Source organism: Amphiura filiformis, chromosome 8, assembly GCF_039555335.1.
Source record: "Amphiura filiformis chromosome 8, Afil_fr2py, whole genome shotgun sequence".
Classification (NCBI taxonomy): Eukaryota; Metazoa; Echinodermata; class Ophiuroidea; order Amphilepidida; family Amphiuridae; genus Amphiura; species Amphiura filiformis.
In genome coordinates, this window is record NC_092635.1 from 12,315,774 (window position 1) to 12,338,165 (window position 22,392).

Genomic DNA, 22,392 nt, shown 5'->3' on the forward strand with positions numbered 1-22,392 from the left:
CCGGTCCGAAATAGCCGGGTAGCCAGCCTCCTAGGTTTCTACAGAGTGACTTCGCGGCGCGGTGACTCCGCAGGAGAGTCACACCGGTGTGACTACGCGACTGGGCCTGGGTGCTCAGTACCGGCGTTTTGGGTTGCCGGTTTTGCTTTTAGTGCCATATTTTTTATATTCTCTTGATTATTTTATTCAAATAATTATTCGTTATTTCTTGCTTTTTTAGGGGATTAGGGAGGGGAAATTGCAAACTGGACTTTAAAAATAAGGGAAATATTAGATGAATAAAATAAATTTGTTAGTAAAAGAAATAAACATGATCAGTAAACAAAGTATAATTCAATAAACTAATATGATGAATAAAATACATTTTTGTTAATTGGTGGTTATTTGAATAACTAAATAAATAAAAAGTTAAGAAATAAATAAACAGGAAGAAACCAATAAACGAAGAATGGAAGAAACAAAGAAACACTTCGAAAGAAAACAACTTGAGAAAAATTGCAGATAAAGAAGTTAAAAGTAGGAATGTTATAAGAAGCATGTAGGCCTATTGATGAATTAAAATATTAAATGTGTAAAATAGATAAATAATTATAACAATAATAATTCATAACAAGCATTAATATTTGCATGATAAAAATAAGACAATTTCAAACAAACATTGCAACAGGCCTATATTGATGTGACGCCGATTTATAGGTATAAGGTAAAAAAAATCAGCATGAAAAACAAATCAAACTAAATTAGGCCTATAAAAACACCATTTTGAAAAACGGAAAAAGAAAATAGCACAAGCCAAAGTTTTGCATAAACTTACGGCAGTAAAAGTATAAATTTGCAGTAGACCTTTCAGGAAAGTGACAAGAAGTATAACAAAATGCATGCTAGGCCTATAAATCAATTTTAAATATAACAGAAAAATTCTTGCTTCAAAATAAGTAAAGTTTTGGCAAATCAAAATGTATAAATTGAAAATGCTAGGCCTATAATAGGCATAGTTTGCGAACTTCGGCTGAAAATTAATATCTCTTTTAAAACATTTAAAAACACAATTTGTTTTAAATATAAACAAGTATCAATAGGCCTATATAACGTTATTATGCAAAATATGCAAAAAATAGGCCTGATTTGATAGCAAAACTGACATGTCATCTAACCACTGAAGTAAACAAAGCAATGATATAAATTTTGTGGGAAAACAAGCAAACAAATAAACAAAATAAAAATGTTTGAAATGAAACAAACAAATAAACCAAGAACAAGAACTGCAAATAAAACACACACAGTTGATGAGATTATTAAACAGGCAGCACGAAAAGAATTAAAATATTATAAAAGAGAACAATAAATAAATGAAACAAAATGAATCGGAAGTCTCAGTTGAAATATAAATGATAAAGAATGCAAAAGCATGATAAAAACAAAACAAAAACAAAGACGGCAGTAGAACCACAGACCCACTGTACAGCATGCATCAATCAATTAATTATAAAACCATTCCATTCATGACCGTATACAAGCAGTAAACAAGCATGATACGCGTATTTGTCATCATCAGCGCGTATTTGGTAGATATACGCGCGCGTCCCCAGAGTGTTCGAACTCATAACAGGGTTCGGTCAACAACCTTTCGGCAGCATAGTCACATTGAAGTTCGCCGACTGGGTACCGAGCAGGCGACGCATGGGGCACTGGCTACGGAAGTCACTTTGATGTGACTACAAGATGTGGACCACTGTCGGAATCTAGTTGTGGTGTACATCATGAGTCACCGATGCGGCATCGATCAGGTAACACATCGGAGGCTAGCAGTTGTAGTCACTACGTGATGACACTGCTGCATAGTACACTACTGCCTTGTTTCCGATGTAGTCACTCTCCTGTAGTGACTCTGTCGGCCACCATAGGGTAGGTTATTCTGTAGTGATGACGGTAGTGACTTCAGAGTTCCAGTGCGATGTAGTCACTCTGTCGCCAGGAATTTTGCAGTGTACTTCATCAATGCCCTATCATCTGCTGATATCAGGTAGTCTATTAATGAACTATTAACTGCTGATATCAGGTAGTTCATCAATACCATATCTACTACTGATATCAGGTAGTTTATCAATACAGTATACAATATCAACTGCTTATATCAGGTTATTTATCAATGCCCTATCTACTGCTGATATCAGGTAGTTTATCAATACCCTATCTACTGCTGATATAAGGTAGTTCATCAATACACTATCTACTGATGATATGAGGTAGTTTATCAATGCCCTATCTACTGATGATATCAGGTCGTTCATCAATACCATATCTGCTGCTGATATCAGGTAGTTCTTCAATACACTATCTACTGCTGATATCAGGTAGGTTATCATTACTACAACTCATAAATATTCATGCTGCCACTTTATTGGATAATGCAACCTATTTTACTGTGTAATAGTTTTGCCTATCTCCATGCTAACCTCATCCTAATAGCCAAAGTTTGGTGTAATAAAACCAATACTACATTGTTTGTATAGGGGAAATAGGGCAATTATTTTCCCTTGGTACTGGCTATAAGCCCATCACCACTCCCCCTCCAGGTTCGAGGTGATAGACCCATAGGCAGTACCTCAAGAAAAACAGTTTGCCATAATTCCCCTTTAAAAATACAATATGAGGGTATCATCTTTGTGTTTTAGTCAGATCAGTGCTATTTTGAATGCATCATACCTGAGAGTATTTCATTTGAATACCACTTGCTGAACCAAAGTACACATACACTGCTCCTGAGTTATCATCTTCCCATGGTGCACCAATTACTACATCTGAAACCAACAAAATGTCACATGATTCATATTAATTAATCATGGTAGACAAAAATATTAATATTTGAAACAAAATTCCTGCAGATAAAAGGTTCCTGTTATCATGGTGTAGATGTCATGGTGGCTATAACATGTCTTGTATTTCAATTCAAAGCTGATTTACTTGTAAATAAGAAACTTTTTTTCATGTCCATCCCATTTGCAAAGTGCTGGGGACTTGGATTGAAAATGGATTCCACCGGGTAAAAATTCCCACATGGTTATCATGGTTATCTTGCATTCAGGCTGGAAAAATTGCTCACCAGGAATCACTTACCTTCAAAACCATCATCGTTCAAGTCCCCTGCCCCTGCTATTGCTGATCCAAACCGAGCACCAAATGCATCATTTCCAGATAGTTTGAAATCTTGTGGTTCTACTTGACCCTGCATGGTTATAAAAAGACAGCAAAGTACTCATAATATGGCATGGTTGAGCTGTTTTGACTCCAATCCTTTTACATTATACATACAAGAGTACTGTACAATAGATCAAACCAACTTGTGTGGTCTATGCCCTTACTATGCCCTTACCATACAGTTATTAGTGTACATAATGGACCCTTCCTGCATCCTGCTCTACAGTATAATTAGAGGAACACCACCCACAGATTTGTGTGCTCAAGTGATTGTTACCTCCCCCATCCCATACATCCTTCACTTTATCCTTACCATACCTTTGTTAATGTAATACATACATTAAGGAGGCATGTAGGAAAAACATGCATGGTCACTAACCCTAACCCTACCCGTGGTTTTTTGGCTATCGGAAGGGAAAGAAGGAACGAAAAAGGAGAGAAGATGAAGAAGAAAGTCACTTGGCACCCCCGGGATTTGAACCTCGGACCCCTCGCATGCCACGCAGAAGATCCTCAGCATGTAGCTACACAGGTGATGTTGGCCCGGCCAACGATTCCCTGGGTATACATGACTTGGTCTGATTGCGTCATCAAGTCCCGTGGAATGCATGCACGCAGAGTGGTTTTAATAGTGAGCTTTAGTGAGTCCTAGTTGGGTTAGGGTTAATCCTGCTCCACAACATACATGTATATATAAAGGGGTGAAATCACAGACCTGTGTCCTCGTGTAAACTCCAGTAGTTGATGGAACCCTCCTCTCCTCTCCCCATCCCATACCCTTCACTTTGTCCTTACCTTACAGTTGTTAATGTACACATAGACTCTCCCTTCATCCTGCTCCACAGTGTATAGAGGAGCACCAACCAACAGATCTGTACAATTGTCATTATTCAAATCAATAGCTGCTATGGCTGCACCATAATATGTATTCATCTAAAGGTGGAGCAAACAAATTTACATTTATTTCTTTCATTTATGCACTTCCAAAATTCACTACAACACAGACACCAAAAAGTGCTTTACCTTCCTCTACAAATTTGCAGCATTAAATTGCGCACATTGAATCAAAGCACTGGTGTACAGACACGTGCATTTACCCCAAAAGTCCCATTTGCGAGCGTAGCGAGTGGAAAAAATTTGTTTTTTATGCCTTTTTGGTCAAAAAAGGTCCAAATTTTGGAAAAAGGGCTACTTTTTCAAAATCTGCCCCTCCCCTAGTCCAAAAAGGTCCAAATTTAAAAAAAAGGTCAACTTTTTCAAAATCAGTCCACCAAATAAATCCTGGTTACGAGCCCGGTGTGTAGGTACGCACATGAAGCAACAACTCAAGGAAGGCAAATAGATTATTCATGCAAACTCATTTTCTGAATAAGTCAATTTGTTATTATAATATGACATACTGTAATACTATAATGAATATAAACAGAAACTTATTTGATTAATTGCTGACCATTTCTTTTGCTTGTCAAAAGCCTTTTCTTTGGAAGTGTACTGGAAGTACAAACTTGTATGGTAGAAATTTTCAATATATTCATACTGAAATAACTTAACTAAACTGGCATCCATATTCCTTGCCTCAACAGAAGTAAAGATTTCAAAAATAACTGCCTACATAGCCAGTGCTTCAGAAAGAGCTTAATGGGATATGCATGTAATCATTTGATTTTGACATCCAAAAATGCAACACCAACCTATTATCATCATTGATAGAATATGTAAATTGTGATTTAAAAAAAACCTGACCTGCTGCTGTATTTGACTCAAAACTGTTGCCTTCATATTATTTCAGTAAAATAAAGCACTCTCTCTAATAAATGGTGTGGCAATTATTTTCTTTTTAAATATTGTTTCTTCAATGAAATAAACTTCTGAAACTTTTCTTGTTTAAGATTTGATTTTCTTAAATGTCTATTTTGCTGGTAAAATGACTGCATCCCTTTAAATTATTCCTTAGCTTTGTGTGTTAATTCAAATACATTTCAAACATAGATGTCAGGCAGGGATGTAGGACTATGTCTCCCTCAGAGTTTTATTATTGGTTTCAATTCATTTGACACAATACAGGCAATACTTTCATCAACAAATGAAGAATCAAGGTGCAAAAACGTGATGTAAGCCATGAGCTGCCTTCTGTTGTTTGCATCAATATTATAATTGCTGGTTTTAATTTTAATTTTGGTGTGCCTATTTCTTTTTGGAATGGAAATCAATTACCCTCTTCATTTTATTTAGTTCCCTTTCCTACCTAGTAAACCATACCCACAGTACTAGTATTGCTTTACATAGATAACATTATTAATACAAAAGATACACAAGGGCAGCCTCTTGGATTTATTCAAAGCAAAATGAGGGGGCTGAAGATTGCATTTTGAGCCTACTGTTACAGTAGAAGTGGATATATTTTTGCAGAACTTTAAATTGTGTGCTTTTCGCCCTCAACACAGGTGACCACAAAAATAAAAATGTTTTGATGTTCTGTTTAGATCTATGTAGGCTATAGTATGAAAACACAAATTGTGAATTTTAGACTTTTAAAGCGAAGAAGTTCAAAATAGGCAAAGAGTGAAAGATTACACTCACAAATAGTTTTTACACTACCGGCATACCTATGTGTACATTACCGCCACGCCAGCAAAACAAACCCTTTTTCATTCTTCTGACTCTAGCTGTATACCACCTGTTAGCTACCTGTTATACAAATGTCAATATTCTCACAGGCCTACTAAGGGGAATCCCCACACAGTCTCTTGCAACACATTACTTAGCCAATTATGTGGAATTGAAAGCAGGAAGTGAAAAAACATTTACACATACTTACCAAGTCTCCATAAAGTTCTTGGTATACTTCATAAGTTTCTAGGTCATATATGATGACCTTCCCTGTGGTTATATCTTTCTGTCTTCTCATGGCCCGAGGTGCTGATGCCACTCCCTGAATGGAGTCTGTAGATCTAAAGTTACCTGATGCAACAGCATAGCCTGAAAATATGGTTAGATATATATATGTACATAATTATATGCCTTACTAGAGGGGGTAAATGGGAGGGGGAGGAAGGAGGCTAAAAGGGCAGGTGGAGCAAGAAAGTTTTGGTATTTGAACATTTTGGGGCATGGTTTAATAATTTCTATGCAATCATGAAAAAGCATTATGAAATTGTTCAAATAAGCCCAAATTCTCCGATTGCTATGTCAACATGATTATGTGGGCCATTATGTTTAAGAATTTGGCAGGCACTGGAGATGCAAATCTTTTAGCACATTCAGCACCAATATCTATAAAATATAATTCACATCAACAGAATCTGAAACAGTTTCTTTGTGCAGTCAATAGGTCAACATTTTCAGAAAGTGTTGAAGTAACAAGAAAAGAAAAATTGAAGCTATTGAAATAGTACAATCACACTGTACGTCAAGGTGGGAATAAGCTGTTGGTGAACTGTCTGAAGTAGTGAATGTAGACATGGTATACTATCAAAGTCAAATACATTGCATGTTCCATGGAACAGGTATGTCACCTTCTGTTCAATGTGGGTTTTGATTTGAGACTTAATTGAGTGTCAAATAAAATACAAGAGTGTATGGCTTAACTTACTGCTGTTTAGTGTAATATGATGAAATAAAAAAAATCAGTTTGTCCCATCTTGCTTGGGTAAGCTGTTTTCTAATCATAGAACTTTTGTGTTACCTTATTAAGAAATGACTCACTATATGTAAAGCAAAATCAGTCGTACTTAGAAATATTACATTTTCAGTTTCTTACAGGATAGTAAAAAGCATTTACAAAGCAGCATTTTGCATAAAACCCACATTGAATTGAATAATCAGTTCCAAAGATATGAGCAATTAAAGAGTTTCCAAAACAGAAGGAAACAAAAGGAAATATTTCCTTTGTTTGGCTCCGGGGTTTGGCTATAACTCAAAATCAATATTTACGAGTTCCGACTGATTTTGCTTGATTGCATCACATATGTGTCCTATACCAATATCCTTTCAGTGTTGTCAGACATAAATCTTGCATGGATTACTAATTGTATTTACCTGACAACATTTTCACCTAATTCTGTTTCAGTTTAATGGGTAGTTAACTGAAACTGAACTAGACACCTGAATAGATCAATGCATGTGTCATTGGTAATAACAATAAGGTACAAACACAAAGAAATAATTGTTATAATGTTGCGATTGAATACATATGATTCACTATGCTTAATGCTTCCAGTTGGTCACAGACAAAGGAACAAACTAAAAATAGTATTACAGATCAAATTCATACAGCCTGTTTCTTCTTTAAGTTGACTAAAAAGCTATGTAATATTTTATGGGAATTCATACCTTGCATATTATAAGTACCTATTCCTATGGCTACAATCAGTCTAACTGCTACAAGTATATAGTAGTTTAATGTTTATTTTAGTGTCAAGCCCAGACTTAAAGTTCACCTTTTTATCCACATTATTACTACCATGTTGGGATAAGTGTTGTCAACAAAATCGGTTGGTTACACTAGAATTTGCCAAAATTCGACCTTTGGGGCTGGCCGTTGTAAACAGTGGTGTAGCTAGGGGTTATAGCACCCAGGGCTAATGATACATAATGATGCCCCCCCCCCCCCATTTCTTGAAATAATTGCATGCGGAGCGCGCGAACATTTGCACAAATAGTGCCAACCACTAATTAATTTTGGTTAAAATGAAGTTGACTATTCGTCTGAAATTGATCTTTCAAATGATATTGTGACACGCCAAAATTTTGACTTTCATTGTTTGGAGGTGGCGCAGAAACGATGCTGAATTGGTAAATCCCCTCGCTACACCGTTATTTTGAGAAATAAAGAGACTTCAGTGAATTACCACACTGTAAATTGGAAACAAACAAAACCATAGGGATGGTGAGATTAGTGTCCCCTTTAATAGTTTTCTGAGTAAAAATCCTTGTTTTATATCTACCCACGGCCACAAGGCAATTTTTTTCCATTTTCTTGCACAAAGCAGATGGAACTGTATGAACAACACCACCAAAATTGTAGCTAACTTATTGACCTACCTGTGTAATCATTATCTTCACCCCATATGTCAGGTGCAGGTTTGAAATCAAGATCAACTCGATCACCCTCAAATACAGTTCCTAGAAAAACAACAACATTGAAGGTAACTCAACATTCCTGGTTGGAAGAGCAATATTAGACAAATAAATGCATGGCTTCTGATATGCTGATGTGTCTAATAAAACAGGATCTTAACCCTAACCCCCACATGGCTTTTTCGTGACGGGAAGGGAAAGAAGGAAGGAATAAGGAGAGAAAACAAACAAAGAAGTTGTTTGCTCTGGCTGGGATTCGAACCCGAAACCCCTCGCATGCCAAGCACTGGGTCGGCGACACAGGTCTTGGGATTCGCTGGCAAGCGAAACCGTGCCTATATATCACTTAGGGCGATTGCATCATCACACCATGTGGGATGCACGTACGAACAGCGTATATATCAAGTAGTATTTTGTAGTACTTGGTCCTGTTAGGGTTAATTGAGCCTATACTGAGTTTTGATAGTGGTAACCTAACCCTAACCCCCTCAGGGCTTTTTCGCGACGGGAAGGGAAAGAAGGAAGGAATAAAGAGAGAAAACAAAGAAAGAAGTTGTTTGCTCGGGCTGGGATTCGAACCAGAGACCCCTTGCATGCCAAGCACTGGGTCGGCGACACCTTGCCACAGGTCTTGGGCTTCGCTGGCCAGCGAAACCGTGCCTATATATCACTTAGGGCGATTGCATCATCACACCCCGTGGGATGCACGCACGAACAGGGCATATATGTAGTAGTATTTTGTAGTACTTGGTCCTGTTAGGGTTAAGCTAGGATTTGACAAGTGACCATCATTTTCACCCAAACTGCCTGTCCGAAATTTGACCATTAAGACATTGCGACGGTCTAAATACACAAGGGCATGTTTACACTGGACAAAGCATCAAGTTCAATGTAAGTACATTGGTCTAATTTCTTTTAAAGCAGTAAGTAATATTGTAGTTCTTTTTAACCTCATTAATTTAATAACAATTTATGCCATTTTTGTAACAAGTCCTGTACACCTACCTGCCCAATTATAAGAACCAGCAGCACCTAACAAAATACCATTTCCGTCACTGGTATACTGTGCACTCATGCCTGCTTGACACCAGCCATGGACCCTGGTACGAGTAGACTCATCCATCTGATTATCTAGACATGAAATGGTAACGGGTCACTGGGTGAGAGCATGGTTTTTGGCATTAAGTGAGAGCAAAATGTACACATATGGGGTAAGAGAAGGACTGTTTGGATCTAAATTAGGGGGCATTGGATAAGAATATGACCTTTTTCACTCCACTTCACATTACAGCTGCCTTAGCGATGATTGTCTTTTTTAAAGACTATTCTTGTTTAAAATAGGGACTTTGGGTGAGAGCCAAGAGAAGCCTCGAAAATTGAATTTCTAGTTCTAAATGGTTTCAAATGGCTTTGTTATTTCAAAAGTAACAAAATCAATGATAGGTGACTCGTTGCTGTTCAAATAGAAAAATAAGGGTCTTTGGGTGACAGATTGAAAGGAAAAATAAGAGCTAATAAGGGGTCTTTGGGTGACAGACCATGTGCCCATAAGAAAATATGGGGTCTTTGGGTGACAACGATGTTGAAAGAGGATCTTAATGGCCCTAGATACACATCATCTCCAAAGTGGGAGTTGCCCCCTCCCCAGTTGCACTTCTAACACATACTTCACATCAAAGCGTGTTAAAGGCCATTTAAGACCATGATCATGTTTGATGGGGTAGAATCATCGCTGCATGGAGTCCCTGAGATGTCCATGGTTAGGCGGAAAATATCAGTACATCTAGACGTCCTCATTTGATGGTGTATGTATCATCATACATCCTTGTTTGCTGGTGAAGTAGGGGTGCATGTGTTGGGCGCAGTGGCATAGCCAGAGGGGTGGGGGTGTAAGTTGCCCCCCCCCCATAAAGAGTAATATGTCATTTTTAAATGACATATTACTCTTTATGTTCATATTCTTCATCTCATTATTCTTCATATTACATATTTTTCGTCCTGTTTTTAGTCATTTAAACATGACTAAAAACAGGACAAAAATTGAAAAATTTGCCACCTCACAGTAAAAAGCTGGCTATGCCACTGGTGGGGTTGGTCATGTGTTTGACTGTGTGCAACTGATTTTTGAGAGAGGTTGTGTCTGTATTATCAATGAATCCCTAAAATCGATCAATAATAAATTATAAATCTTACATTCAGCACATGGTATCATTGTTTTGACTCCATCTAACTCCTCTTTAACAATGTATCCCCACATGTCATGGCCAAATGTGTAGCAGATTCCATTAGGGAACCTATCATTAGCATCAAAGGTGGAATTAACGTCATCTGGAGTGATTGTTTCATTAACAACAAAGTTGGTGTTGTCATCTGGAGTATTGGAGAATTGAACAAAGTAGTCATTGGCATATCTGTGACCACAGACCTAAATAAAAAAAGGAAAATAAAAGAAAGATATCAGTAATTATAGATGCATTTGTAGGGTTGTAGATTAATTAATTCAAACATTTTGCTGGGCAAATCTAATAAAAAAATAACTCACTACTTTAGCTTTCACCATCTGGGCTGACGGCTTGCGTGAAAAGCAGTGGACCAATACACTTGTATTCAATATTTGCAGGCTATATTTTGACAATGTCATATTATCATCACTAAATCACCAGGTACTTTCACTTCAAAAAACAAATACCCGGAACAAATTTGATGTGATAATAATTATATCTTACCATGACATCCGATAATTCATCATTAGGTTTAGGAGGTTGTTCTGTTAAAGAAACACCTATCCATGCATTGTCTTTCATATGCTGGTATTCTGGGCCCACAGGCTCTGTGTTTCCTGGAAAATAAATCATGTATCATAATTCTGCAAATTATGAGTGTGGTATACTTATAACAAAACATTAACGTAATAATTTGTATTTCTATTTAGTCTGTAACTTTATAAACTAGGGCCTCCCCCTCTGCTAAAAAAAGGTAAAAACAACAATTTTTATGATTTTTCTGGTAATTTTGACTAAATTTTGGCAAAAATGTTTTACACAGAGGGGGGTACCCAGGCTCACACAATTTTTCATGTAGGCCCCCTTTTCACTTCTGATAGCAATACCAAATTAAATAAGTTTCTCACTGAGCATTAATTTTTGTGCTCAACACAGCTACCATGCGCGATAATAAAAACATATTCTTTTATGCATGTAGGTCTATGTAAGGAAACTCAAAATGGACAAAGTGTGAAATATTACACATTTTGACTATTTAGACTTCTCCATAGTCCACTTGCCCATTGTGCATAATTTGTGTACAATTGATAGATTTTCACATCTGATCTCTTCAGTCACCATACTCCCTCTGTTTCTTAGCTTTTTTACTCGGGTTTATGCGCTCAATAGACTGGTAGATCTAAATTCAGAATTGTTCAGTAAGTGAGCCCTCATTTATAATTACGCCAACATATAATTATGTTGCATTCATTAACATATGTATAGGCTACTTTACTTTTACTGTCATTCTGACCATTTATTGACTACTTTAATTGTGATAAACAGCAAATTTTAAGTTCAACTAAATGCATTCAGCATGATTAATAACATATTTTTAAGGATCAAAAACCGACTATGGCAGCGTGGTAAATAAGGCGGGCCCATAGCCTGTGAAAATCAATGTGGGCCCGACGAAAATGTGCCATGAGGGACCGACTGGCCCATGAAAAAATAAGTAAATAAATGAATAAATTTAAGCTTACTGAAAAACAGGACTGAAAATACAAACAATCTTGTCCATACTACACTAATTCATAATGGAGATTCATTTTAAATGCTCATTTTGTCAAAAAATGTGTTTATTTTCCACTCTCAATTTATTCGGGCCCGTAAAAGTTTGTGAGGGCCCCTAAAGATTCAAGAACAAGGGCCCAAATGGCCCTTGTTCATTTTTGCTTATTTACCGCACTGGACTATGGCATAGTCTAATGGCTAAAAGGACTTTTACAGTATCATGTACTCCAAGCAGTTTGACCCCAAAATACATGTCAGAATCAGACAATAATAACTGCACACCATCTATTTTGAGGTCATTGTGTGAAATCAAAGGGTTTTGTTTTGGGCCGAGGTTTTTTTCCGAGGGAGAGGTAGCTCCCGAGGCAAAAAACTGAGACCCAAAACAAAACCTGACAATTTCACAAAATTAACTCAACATAGATGTGCAAAGTTATTATTGTCATTCATTACCGTCGTATCTATGTTATTTTGTCATAAAATGCTGTTAAATATAACCAGTTATACCCGCATGCGAAGCATGGACGGGTATATTGCCATCCTGTGGTTTCATCTCCTTATACCCGCATGCGAAGCATGGACGGGTATCTTCCCATCCTGTGGTTTCTTCTCCTTTTCCTCCTTCTCCATCAAACACAACATTCTGTCAAGGCTAGCGCTAAAACTACAAGGGCCCCAGGACCCATATGTGGTACACTTATGGGCCATACCCCGTAGAAGTGCCTTTTGCCCATCTTGGCCCCAGAGGTCAAAGGTCACGGGCCCCAGGGGCCCAAATGTGAAAATACAAAGCACGCCATTTCTCATCAAATGAAGCAGCCTCAGGGCCCTGAGTTGGTACACTGATAGCCCTAGGGGTACTCTATATTTACAAATATACAAGAGCCCCATATGTTATATATTATGGGCCCCAGGGGCCCAAATGTTAAAATATGGTGCAACAGATTGACAAGCCTAGCTCTAAAAGTACAAGATCACTAGGGCTCATATGTGGCATATGTATGGGCCCTAAGTTGTAGATGTGCCTTTTGCCCATTTTGGCCCCAGATGTACAAGGCTGGGGGCCCCAGGGGCCCAAATGTTAAAACAAAGGGCCGGCCGTTTCTCAGCAAATAAAGTAGCTACAGGGTTCAGATTTGGTACACAGATAGGTCTTTAGTATTATATTGTCATATGTATATATAACCCCCATATGTCACATAATATGGGCCCCAGGGCCCTAAATGCTAAAACATGGGGCCGGCTGTTACTCAGTAAATAAAGCAGCTACAATGCCCAGCTTGTGTCTACTGATAGCACTTGAGAATCATACTTCAACATATGTACATGAGCCCCATAAGTCATATATATTGGGCCCCAGGGCCCCAAATGTTAAAACAAAGGGCCGGCTGTTTCTCATCATATAAAGCAGCTTCATGGCTCAGAGTTTGTACACAGATTGCACCTGAGAAATACATTGTTATATGTACATATGAGCCCCATATATCACATAATATTGGCCCCAGGGCCCCAAACGCTAAAACATAGGGCCGGCCGTTACTCAGTAAATAAAGTAGCTACAGTGGCCAGCTTGAGTCTACTGGTAGCACTAGAGAATTATACTTCAACATAATTATATACATGGGCCTCATAAGTCAAATATTATGGGCCCCAGGGCCCCAAATGTTAAAACAAAGGGCAGGCCGTTTCTCATCAAAGAAAGCAGCTTCCGGGCTCAGAATTTGTACACAGATAGCACCTGAGAATTATATTGTTACTAACACCCACACACCCATCCACCCCACACACGTAGGACTAAACAGACAGATCGTATTATAATATCATAATTGGAAATACCAGCGTGAAGCGTTAAGGCTGTTCCAGTTAAATAACATACCCATTGGCTGTTCCATTTAATTTACATACTCCCTCTGAAATAGCCCCAAAAAGGCTGTTCCGTTTAATATACATACTCCCTCTGAAATGGCTGTTCCATTTAATTTACATACTCCCTCTGGAATAGTTTCCCCTAATAATATTGCATAGCCTCACTGTGAGTAAGAGAGACTGACAACAGCAACCTATGGGGAGTAAGAGAGACGACTCCCCTGGGAGGGGACTTTGTACAAGTTCTTTATTTTAAGTGCTGCGACAGTGCAACCTGCATTCAATTAAAGCTTGTGACTTGGACTTTCACTTTTTACACATTTTCTGCCCAATTGGGCGACTTTTTACAATTTCTTTATTTTAAGTCCGCAGGGAATAAGGACTGTAAGTTTGGGTACACCGATAACATGCGGGTATCGCCGTATTTGTGTACAAATATATAGCCTTCTAGTTATCTATGCCTGTGCAACAGGGCATAGATATTCTGCTTATGCTCTTTAGTCTTCTCCTTTTTATCTATGCCTGTGCAACAGGGCATAGATATTCTGCTTATGCTCTTTAGTCATCTCCTTCTCCTTCTTCTTCTCCTTCTCACGCTTCATATTAACAGGGCTATCTCCAAAACTACAAGGGCCACAGGGCTCATATTTGGCACACATAGTGGCCCTACCCCGTAGATGTGCCTTTTGCCCATTTCAGCCCCATAGGTCAAAGGTCACGGGCCCCAGGGGCCCAAATGTAAAAATACAAAGCATGCCGTTTCTCATCAAATAAAGCAGCCTCAGGGCCCTGAGTTGGTGCACTGATAGCCCCAGGAGTACTCTATATTTACATGTATACATGAGCCCCATATGTCATATATTATGGGCCCCAGGGCCCCAAATGTTAAAAAAGGGGTAACAGTTAGCTGTGAAACTACAAGGGCACTAGGGCTCATATGTGGCACACGTATGGGCCCGAACTTGTAGATATGCATTTTACCAATTATGGCCCCAGATTTTTAAGGCTAGGGGCCCAGAGGCCCAAATGTTAAAACAAAGGGCCGGCCGTTTCTCAGCAAATAAAGTAGCTACAGGGCTCAGATTTGGTACACAGATAGGTTTTCAGTATAGGGTGATGGAACAGCCATTAAAGGGACAGTCCGTTTTGGGATTAAAGGGGTATTCAGATTTTTTGATTTTTTTTTGATTTTTGATTTTTTTTTGTATGGAACATGTTTGTTGCATTATTTAAGGAGGAGCGCCCTCAAGCGTTTACACAGCAAATGCAATTAAAGGGCTATTATTTGATTTTTAATTAATTAATTAATTTTAATTTTTGTTGTTGGTATACTGATAGCCCTTTTAGAATATGGGGTGTCAGTGGGTGTTAGGGTGATGGAATAGCCATTAAAGGGACACTCCGTTTTGGGATTAAAGGGGTATTCAGATTTTTTGATTTTTTTTTTTTTTTTTTTATGGAACATGTTTGTTGCATTATTTAAGGAGGAGCGCCCTCAAGCGTTTACACAGCAAATGCAATTAAGGGGCTATTATTTGATTTTTTTTTAATTAATTTTTTTTTTTTTTTTTGGTATACTGATAGCCCTTTTAGAATATGGGGTGTCAGTGGGTGTTAGGGTGATGGAACAGCCATTAAAGGGACACTCCGTTTTGGGATTAAAGGGGTATTCAGATTTTTTTATTTTTTTTTTTTATTTTTTTTTGTATGGAACATGTTTGTTGCATTATTTAAGGAGGAGCGCCCTCAAGCGTTTACACAGCAAATGCAATTAAAGGGGTATTATTTGATTTTTAATTTATTTATTTATTTCAATTTTTTTTGTTGGTATACTGATAGCCCTTTTAGAATATGGGGTGTCATGATGGATTAAGAGTGTCATGGTGGGTTAAGGGGGTTAGGGTGGGAAACACAGGCATAGATATTCGTGTTTGGTCAAACACAACTGTGCCATCTAGTCCTTCTTCTCCTTCTCCTTTTCCTTCTCCTCCTTCTCACCCTTCATATTAACAGGGCTATCTCCAAAAGTACAAGGGCCCCAGGGCTCATATTTGGCACACTTAATGGCCCTACCCCATAGATGTGCCTTTTGCCCATTTTGGCCCCATAGGTCAAAGGTCACGGGCCCCAGGGGCCCAAATGTAAAAATACAAAAAGCATGCCGTTTCTCATCAAATAAAGCAGCCTCAGGGCCCTGAGTTGGTGCACTGATAGCCCCAGGAGTACTCTATATTTACATGTATACATGAGCCCCATATGTCATATATTATGGGCCCCAGGGCCCCAAATGTTAAAAAAGGGGCAACAGTTTGACAAGGTTAGCTGTGAAACTACAAGGGCACAAGGGCTCATATGTGGCACACGTATGGGCCCGAACTTGTAGATATGCATTTTACCAATTATGGCCCCAGATTTTTAAGGCTAGGGGCCCAGAGGCCCAAATATTAAAACAAAGGGCCGGCCGTTTCTCAGCAAATAAAGTAGCTACAGGGCTCAGATTTGGTACACAGATAGGTTTTCAGTATAGGGTGATGGAACAGCCATTAAAGGGACACTCCGTTTTGGGATTAAAGGGGTATTCAGATTTTTTGATTTTTTTGATTTTTGATTTTTTGTATGGAACATGTTTGTTGCATTATTTAAGGAGGAGCGCCCTCAAGCGTTTACACAGCAAATGCAATTAAAGGGCTATTATTTGATTTTTAATTAATTAATTAATTTTAATTTTTTTTGTTGGTATACTGATAGCCCTTTTAGAATATGGGGTGTCAGTGGGTGTTAGGGTGATGGAACAGCCATTAAAGGGACACTCCGTTTTGGGATTAAAGGGGTATTCGGATTTTTTTTTTTTTTGATTTTTTTTTGTATGGAACGTGTTTGTTGCATTATTTAAGGAGGAGCGCCCTCAAGCGTTTACACAGCAAATGCAATTAAAGGGCTATTATTTGATTTTTAATTAATTAATTAATTTTAATTTTTTTGTTGGTATACTGATAGCCCTTTTAGAATATGGGGTGTCAGTGGGTGTTAGGGTGATGGAACAGCCATTAAAGGACACTCCGTTTTGGGATTAAAGGGTATTCAGATTTTTGATTTTTTTTTTGATTTTTTTTTTTTGTATGGAACATGTTCGTTGCATTATTTAAGGAGGAGCGCCCTCAAGCGTTTACACAGCAAATGCAATTAAAGGGGTATTATTTGATTTTTAATTTATTTATTTATTTCAATTTTTTTTGTTTTTATACTGATAGCCCTTTTAGAATATGGGGTGTCATGATGGATTAAGAGTGTCATGGTGGGTTAAGGGGGTTATGGTGGGAAACACAGGCATAGATATTCGTGTTTGGTCAAACACAACTGTGCCATCTAGTTCTCCTTATACCCGCATGCGAAGCATGAACGGGTATATTGTTATCCTTTGGTTTCTTCTCCTTATCTATGCCTGTGCAACAGGGCATAGATATTCTGCTTATGCTCTTTAGTCTTCTCCTTTTTATATATGCCTGTGTAGCAGGGCATATATATTCTCCTTATGCTCTTTAGTCTTCTCCTTCTTCTCCTTCTTCTTCTCCTCCTTCTCACGCTTCATATTGACAGGGCTAGCCCCAAAACTACAAGGGCCCCAGGGCTCATACTTGGCACACTTAATGGCCCCACCCCAAAGATGTGCCATTTAGGGGTCAAGGTCATGTCAAGGTCGTCTAAGTATATATTGTTGGATTGTCATCATATTTGGTGGATGTGATCACAATCGAATGCCGAAAGGGTCAAGGTCATGTCAAGGTCATCCGAGTATAGTTTGTTGGATTATCATCAAACTTGGTGGATGAGCTCACCATCGAGTGGCAATTATTGTCAAGGTCATGTCAAGGTCATCAGAGCAAAAATTGTTGGGTTGTCATCAAACTTGGTTGATGAGATCACCATCGAGTGCCGAAAATGGTCAAGGTCATATCAAGGTCATCCGAGTATAGATTATTGAATTGCCACCAAACTTGGTACATGGGATCACCATCGAATGCCAAAAAAGGTCAAGGTCATGTCAAGGTCATCAGAGCAAAGATTATTGGATTGCCACCAATCTTGGTACATGGGATCATAATCGAATGCGAAAAATGGTCAAGGTCATGTCAAGGTCATCAGAGTAAAGATTGTTAGATTGTAACCAAACTTGGTGAATGAGATCACAATCGAGCGCCAATATTGGTCAAGGTCATGTCAAGGTCATCCGAGTTAGATTGTTGGATTGTCACCAAACTTAGTGCATGGCATCACCATCGAATGCCAAAATGGATAAGGTCATGTCAAGGTCATCAGAGTTAAGATTGTTGGATTGTAACCAAACTTGGTGGATGATATCACCATTGAGTGCTAATAATGGTCAAGGTCATGTCAAGGTCATTGGGGGTTAGGGTGGGAATCACAGGCATATATATTCGTGTTTGCTCAAACACAACAGTGCCATCTAGTCCTTCTTCTTCTCCTTCTCCTTCTCCTTCTTACGCTTCATATTAACAGGGCTATCTCCAAAACTACAAGGGCCCCAGGGCTCATATTTGGCACACTTAATGGCCCTACCCCATAGATGTGCCTTTTGCCCATTTTGGGCCCATAGGTCAAAGGTCACGGGCCCCAGGGGCCCAAATGTAAAAATACAAAGCATGCCGTTTCTCATCAAATAAAGCAGCCTCAGGGCCCTGAGTTGGTGCACTGATAGCCCCAGGAGTACTCTATATTTACATGTATACGTGAGCCCCATATGTCATATATTATGGGCCCCAGGGCCCCAAATGTTAAAAAAGGGCAACAGTTTGACAAGGTTAGCTGTGAAACTACAAGGGCACTAGGGCTCATATGTGGCACACGTATGGGCCCGAACTTGTAGATATGCATTTTACCAATTATGGCCCCATATTTTTAAGGCTAGGGGCCCAGAGGCCCAAATGTTAAAACAAAGGGCCGGCCGCTTCTCAGCAAATAAAGTAGCTACAGGGCTCAGATTTGGTACACAGATAGGTTTTCAGTGTAGGGTGATGGAACAGCCATTAAAGGGACACTCTGTTTTGGGATTAAAGGGTATTCAGATTTTTTGATTTTTTTTTTTTTTTTAATTTTTTTTTGTATGGAACATGTTTGTTGCATTATTTAAGGAGGAGCGCCCTCAAGCGTTTACACAGCAAATGCAATTAAAGGGCTATTATTTGATTTTTAATTAATTAATTAATTTTAATTTTTTTTTGGTATACTGATAGCCCTTTTAGAATATGGGGTGTCAGTGGGTGTTAGGGTGATGGAACAGCCATTAAAGGGACACTCCGTTTTGGGATTAAAGGGGTATTCAGATTTTTTTTTTTTTTTTTTTTTTTTTTTTTTTTTTTGATTTTTTTTGTATGGAACATGTTTGTTGCATTATTTAAGGTGGAGCGCCCTCAAGCGTTTACACAGCAAATGCAATTAAAGGGGTATTATTTGATTTTTAATTAATTTATTTATTTCAATTTTTTCGTTGGTATACTGATAGCCCTTTTAGAACATGGGGTGTCATGATAGATTAAGAGTGTCATGGTGGGTTAAGGGGGTTAGGGTGGGAAACACAGGCATAGATATTCGTGTTTGGTCAAACACAACTGTGCCATCTAGTCTTCTTCTTCTCCTTCTTCTTCTCCTTCTCACGCTTCATATTAACAGGGCTAGCTCCAAAACTACAAGGGCCCCAGGGCTCATGCTTGGCACACTTAATGGCCCCACCCCAAAGATGTGCCTTTTAGGGGTCAAGGTCATGTCAAGGTCGTCTAAGTATATATTGTTGGATTGTCATCATATTTGGTGGATGTGATCACAATCGAATGCCGAAAAGGGTCAAGGTCATGTCAAGGTCATCCGAGTATAGTTTGTTGGATTATCATCAAACTTGATGGATGAGATCTCCATCGAGTGCCAATTATGGTCAAGGTCATGTCAAGGTCATCAGAGCAAAAATGGTTGGATTGTCATCAAACTTGGTTGATGAGATCACCATCGAGTGCCGAAAATGGTCAAGGTCATATCAAGGTCATCCGAGTATGGATTATTGGATTGCCACCAAACTTGGTGCATGGGATCACCATCGAATGCCAACAATGGTCAAGGTCATGTCAAGGTCATCCGAGTATAGATAATTGGATTGCCACCAAAATTGGTGCATGGGATCACCATCGAGTGCCAATTATGGTCAAGGTCATGTCAAGGTCATCAGAGTAAAGATTATTGGATTGCCACCAAACTTGGTGCATGGGATCATAATCGAATGCAAAAATGGTCAAGGTCATGTCAAGGTCATCAGAGTAAAGATTATTAGATTGTAACCAAACTTGGTGAATGAGATCACCATCGAGCGCCAATATTGGTCAAGGTCATGTCAAGGTCATCCGAGTAAAGATTGTATGATTGTAACCAAACTTGGTGGATGATATCACCATCGAATGCCAATATTGGCCAAGGTCATGTCAAGGTCATTGGGGGTTAGGGTGGGAATCACAGGCATATATATTCGTGTTTGCTCAAACACAACAGTGCCATCTAGTTCTTCTTCTCCTTCTTCTTCTTCTCCTTCTCACACTTCATAATGACAGGGCTATCTCCAAAACTACAAGGGCCCTGGGGCTCATACTTGGCACACTTAATGGCCCCACCCCAAAGATGTGCCTTTTAGGGGTCAAGGTCGTGTCAAGGTCATCGAAGTATATATTGTTGGATTGTCATCATATTTGGTGGATGTGATCACAATCGAATGCCGAAAAGGGTCAAGGTCATGTCAAGGTCATCCGAGTATAGTTTGTTGGATTATCATCAAACTTGGTGGATGAGATCACAATCGAGTGCCGAAAATGGTCAAGGTCATATCAAGGTCATCCGAGTATAGATTATTGGATTGGCACCAAACTTGGTGCATGGGATCACCATCGAATGCCAAAAATGGTCAATGTCATGTCAAGGTCATCAGAGTAAAGATTATTGGATTCCCACCAAACTTGGTGCATGGGATCATAATCGAATGCCAAAAATTGTCAAGGTCATGTCAAGGTCATCAGAGTAAATATTGTTAGATTGTAACCAAACTTGGTGAATGAGACCACCGTCGACCACCAATATTGGTCAAGGTCATGTCAAGGTCATCCGAGTATATATTGTTGGATTGTCACTAAACTTGGTGGATGATATCACCATCGAGTGCCAATAATGGTCAACGTCATGTCAAGGTCATTGGGGGTTAGGGTGGGAATCACAGGCATATATATTCGTGTTTGCTCAAACACAACAGTGCCATCTAGTTAGTTATCTATGCCTGTGGAACAGGGCATAGATATTCTGCTTATGCTCTTTAGTCTTCTCCTTATCTATGCCTGTGCAACAGGGCATAGATATTCTGCTTATGCTCTTTAGTCTTCTCCGTTTCCTTCTTCTCCTTTTCCTCCTTCTCACGCTTCATATTGACAGGGCTATCTCCGAAACTACAAGGGCTCAGGGGCTCATATTTGGCACACATAATGGCCCTACCCCGTAGATGTGCCTTTTGCCCACTTTGGCCCCATAGGTCAAAGGCCATGGGCCCCAGGGGCCCAAATGTAAAAATACAAAGCACACAGTTTCTCATCAAATAAAGCAGGCTCGTGGCCCTGAGTTGGTGCACTGATAGCCCCAGGGGTACTCTATATTTACAGGTATACAAGAGCCCCATATGTTATATATTATGGGCCCCAGGGCCCCAAATGTCAACATAAGGGGCAACAGATTGACAAGGTTAGCTGTAAAACTACATGGGCACTAGGGCTCATGTGTGGCACATGTATGGGTCCAAACTTGTAGATATGCATTTTGCCCATTTTGGCCCCAAAATTTTAAGGCTAGGGGCCCCAGAGGCCCAAATGTTAAAACAAAGGGCCGGCCGTATCTCAGCAAATAAAGTGGCTACAGGGCGCAGATTTGGTACAATAATAGATCTTTAGCATTATATTGTTATATGAATATACGAGCCCTATATGACACATAATATGGGCCCAGGGCCCCAAATGCTAAAAACATAGGGCCGGCCGTTACTCAGTAACTCAAGCAGCTACAATACTCTAGGTTGGTATACTGATAGCCGCTTCAGCATTAAACATATTACGTGGTGTCAGGGTGAGTTAAGAGTGTTGTGGTGGGTGGGTGGGGCGTGGGGAAAGGGGTTAGGGTGGAAATCACAGGCATAGATATTCGTGTTTGATCAAACACAACAGTGCCATCTAGTTTTCCTTCTTCTTCTCCTCCTCCTCACGCTTCATATTGACAGCGCTATCTCCAAAACTACAAGGGCCCCAGGGCTCATATTTGGCACACTTGATGGCCCTACCCCATAGATGTGCCTTTTGCCCATTTTGGCCCCATAGGTCAAAGGTCATGGGCCCCAGGGGCCCAAATGTGAAAATACAAAGCATGCCGTTTCTCATCAAATAAA

General features: G+C 39.2%; 1 protein-coding gene across 1 annotated transcript in view; it reads right to left on the reverse strand.

Moving 5' to 3' along the window:
• Positions 1 to 22,392, reverse strand: part of LOC140158473 (integrin alpha-9-like) — a 93,955-nt gene that overhangs the window by 24,683 nt on the left and 46,880 nt on the right. Inside the window, exons 3-10 of the mRNA XM_072181567.1 lie at positions 11,004 to 11,116; positions 10,471 to 10,702; positions 9,283 to 9,408; positions 8,242 to 8,322; positions 6,017 to 6,177; positions 3,994 to 4,131; positions 3,118 to 3,226; positions 2,707 to 2,801 (exon numbers count right to left, since the gene is read on the reverse strand). Coding sequence (XP_072037668.1) covers positions 2,707 to 2,801; positions 3,118 to 3,226; positions 3,994 to 4,131; positions 6,017 to 6,177; positions 8,242 to 8,322; positions 9,283 to 9,408; positions 10,471 to 10,702; positions 11,004 to 11,116 — 1,055 coding nt within the window. The remainder of the gene's footprint in view (positions 1 to 2,706; positions 2,802 to 3,117; positions 3,227 to 3,993; positions 4,132 to 6,016; positions 6,178 to 8,241; positions 8,323 to 9,282; positions 9,409 to 10,470; positions 10,703 to 11,003; positions 11,117 to 22,392) is intronic.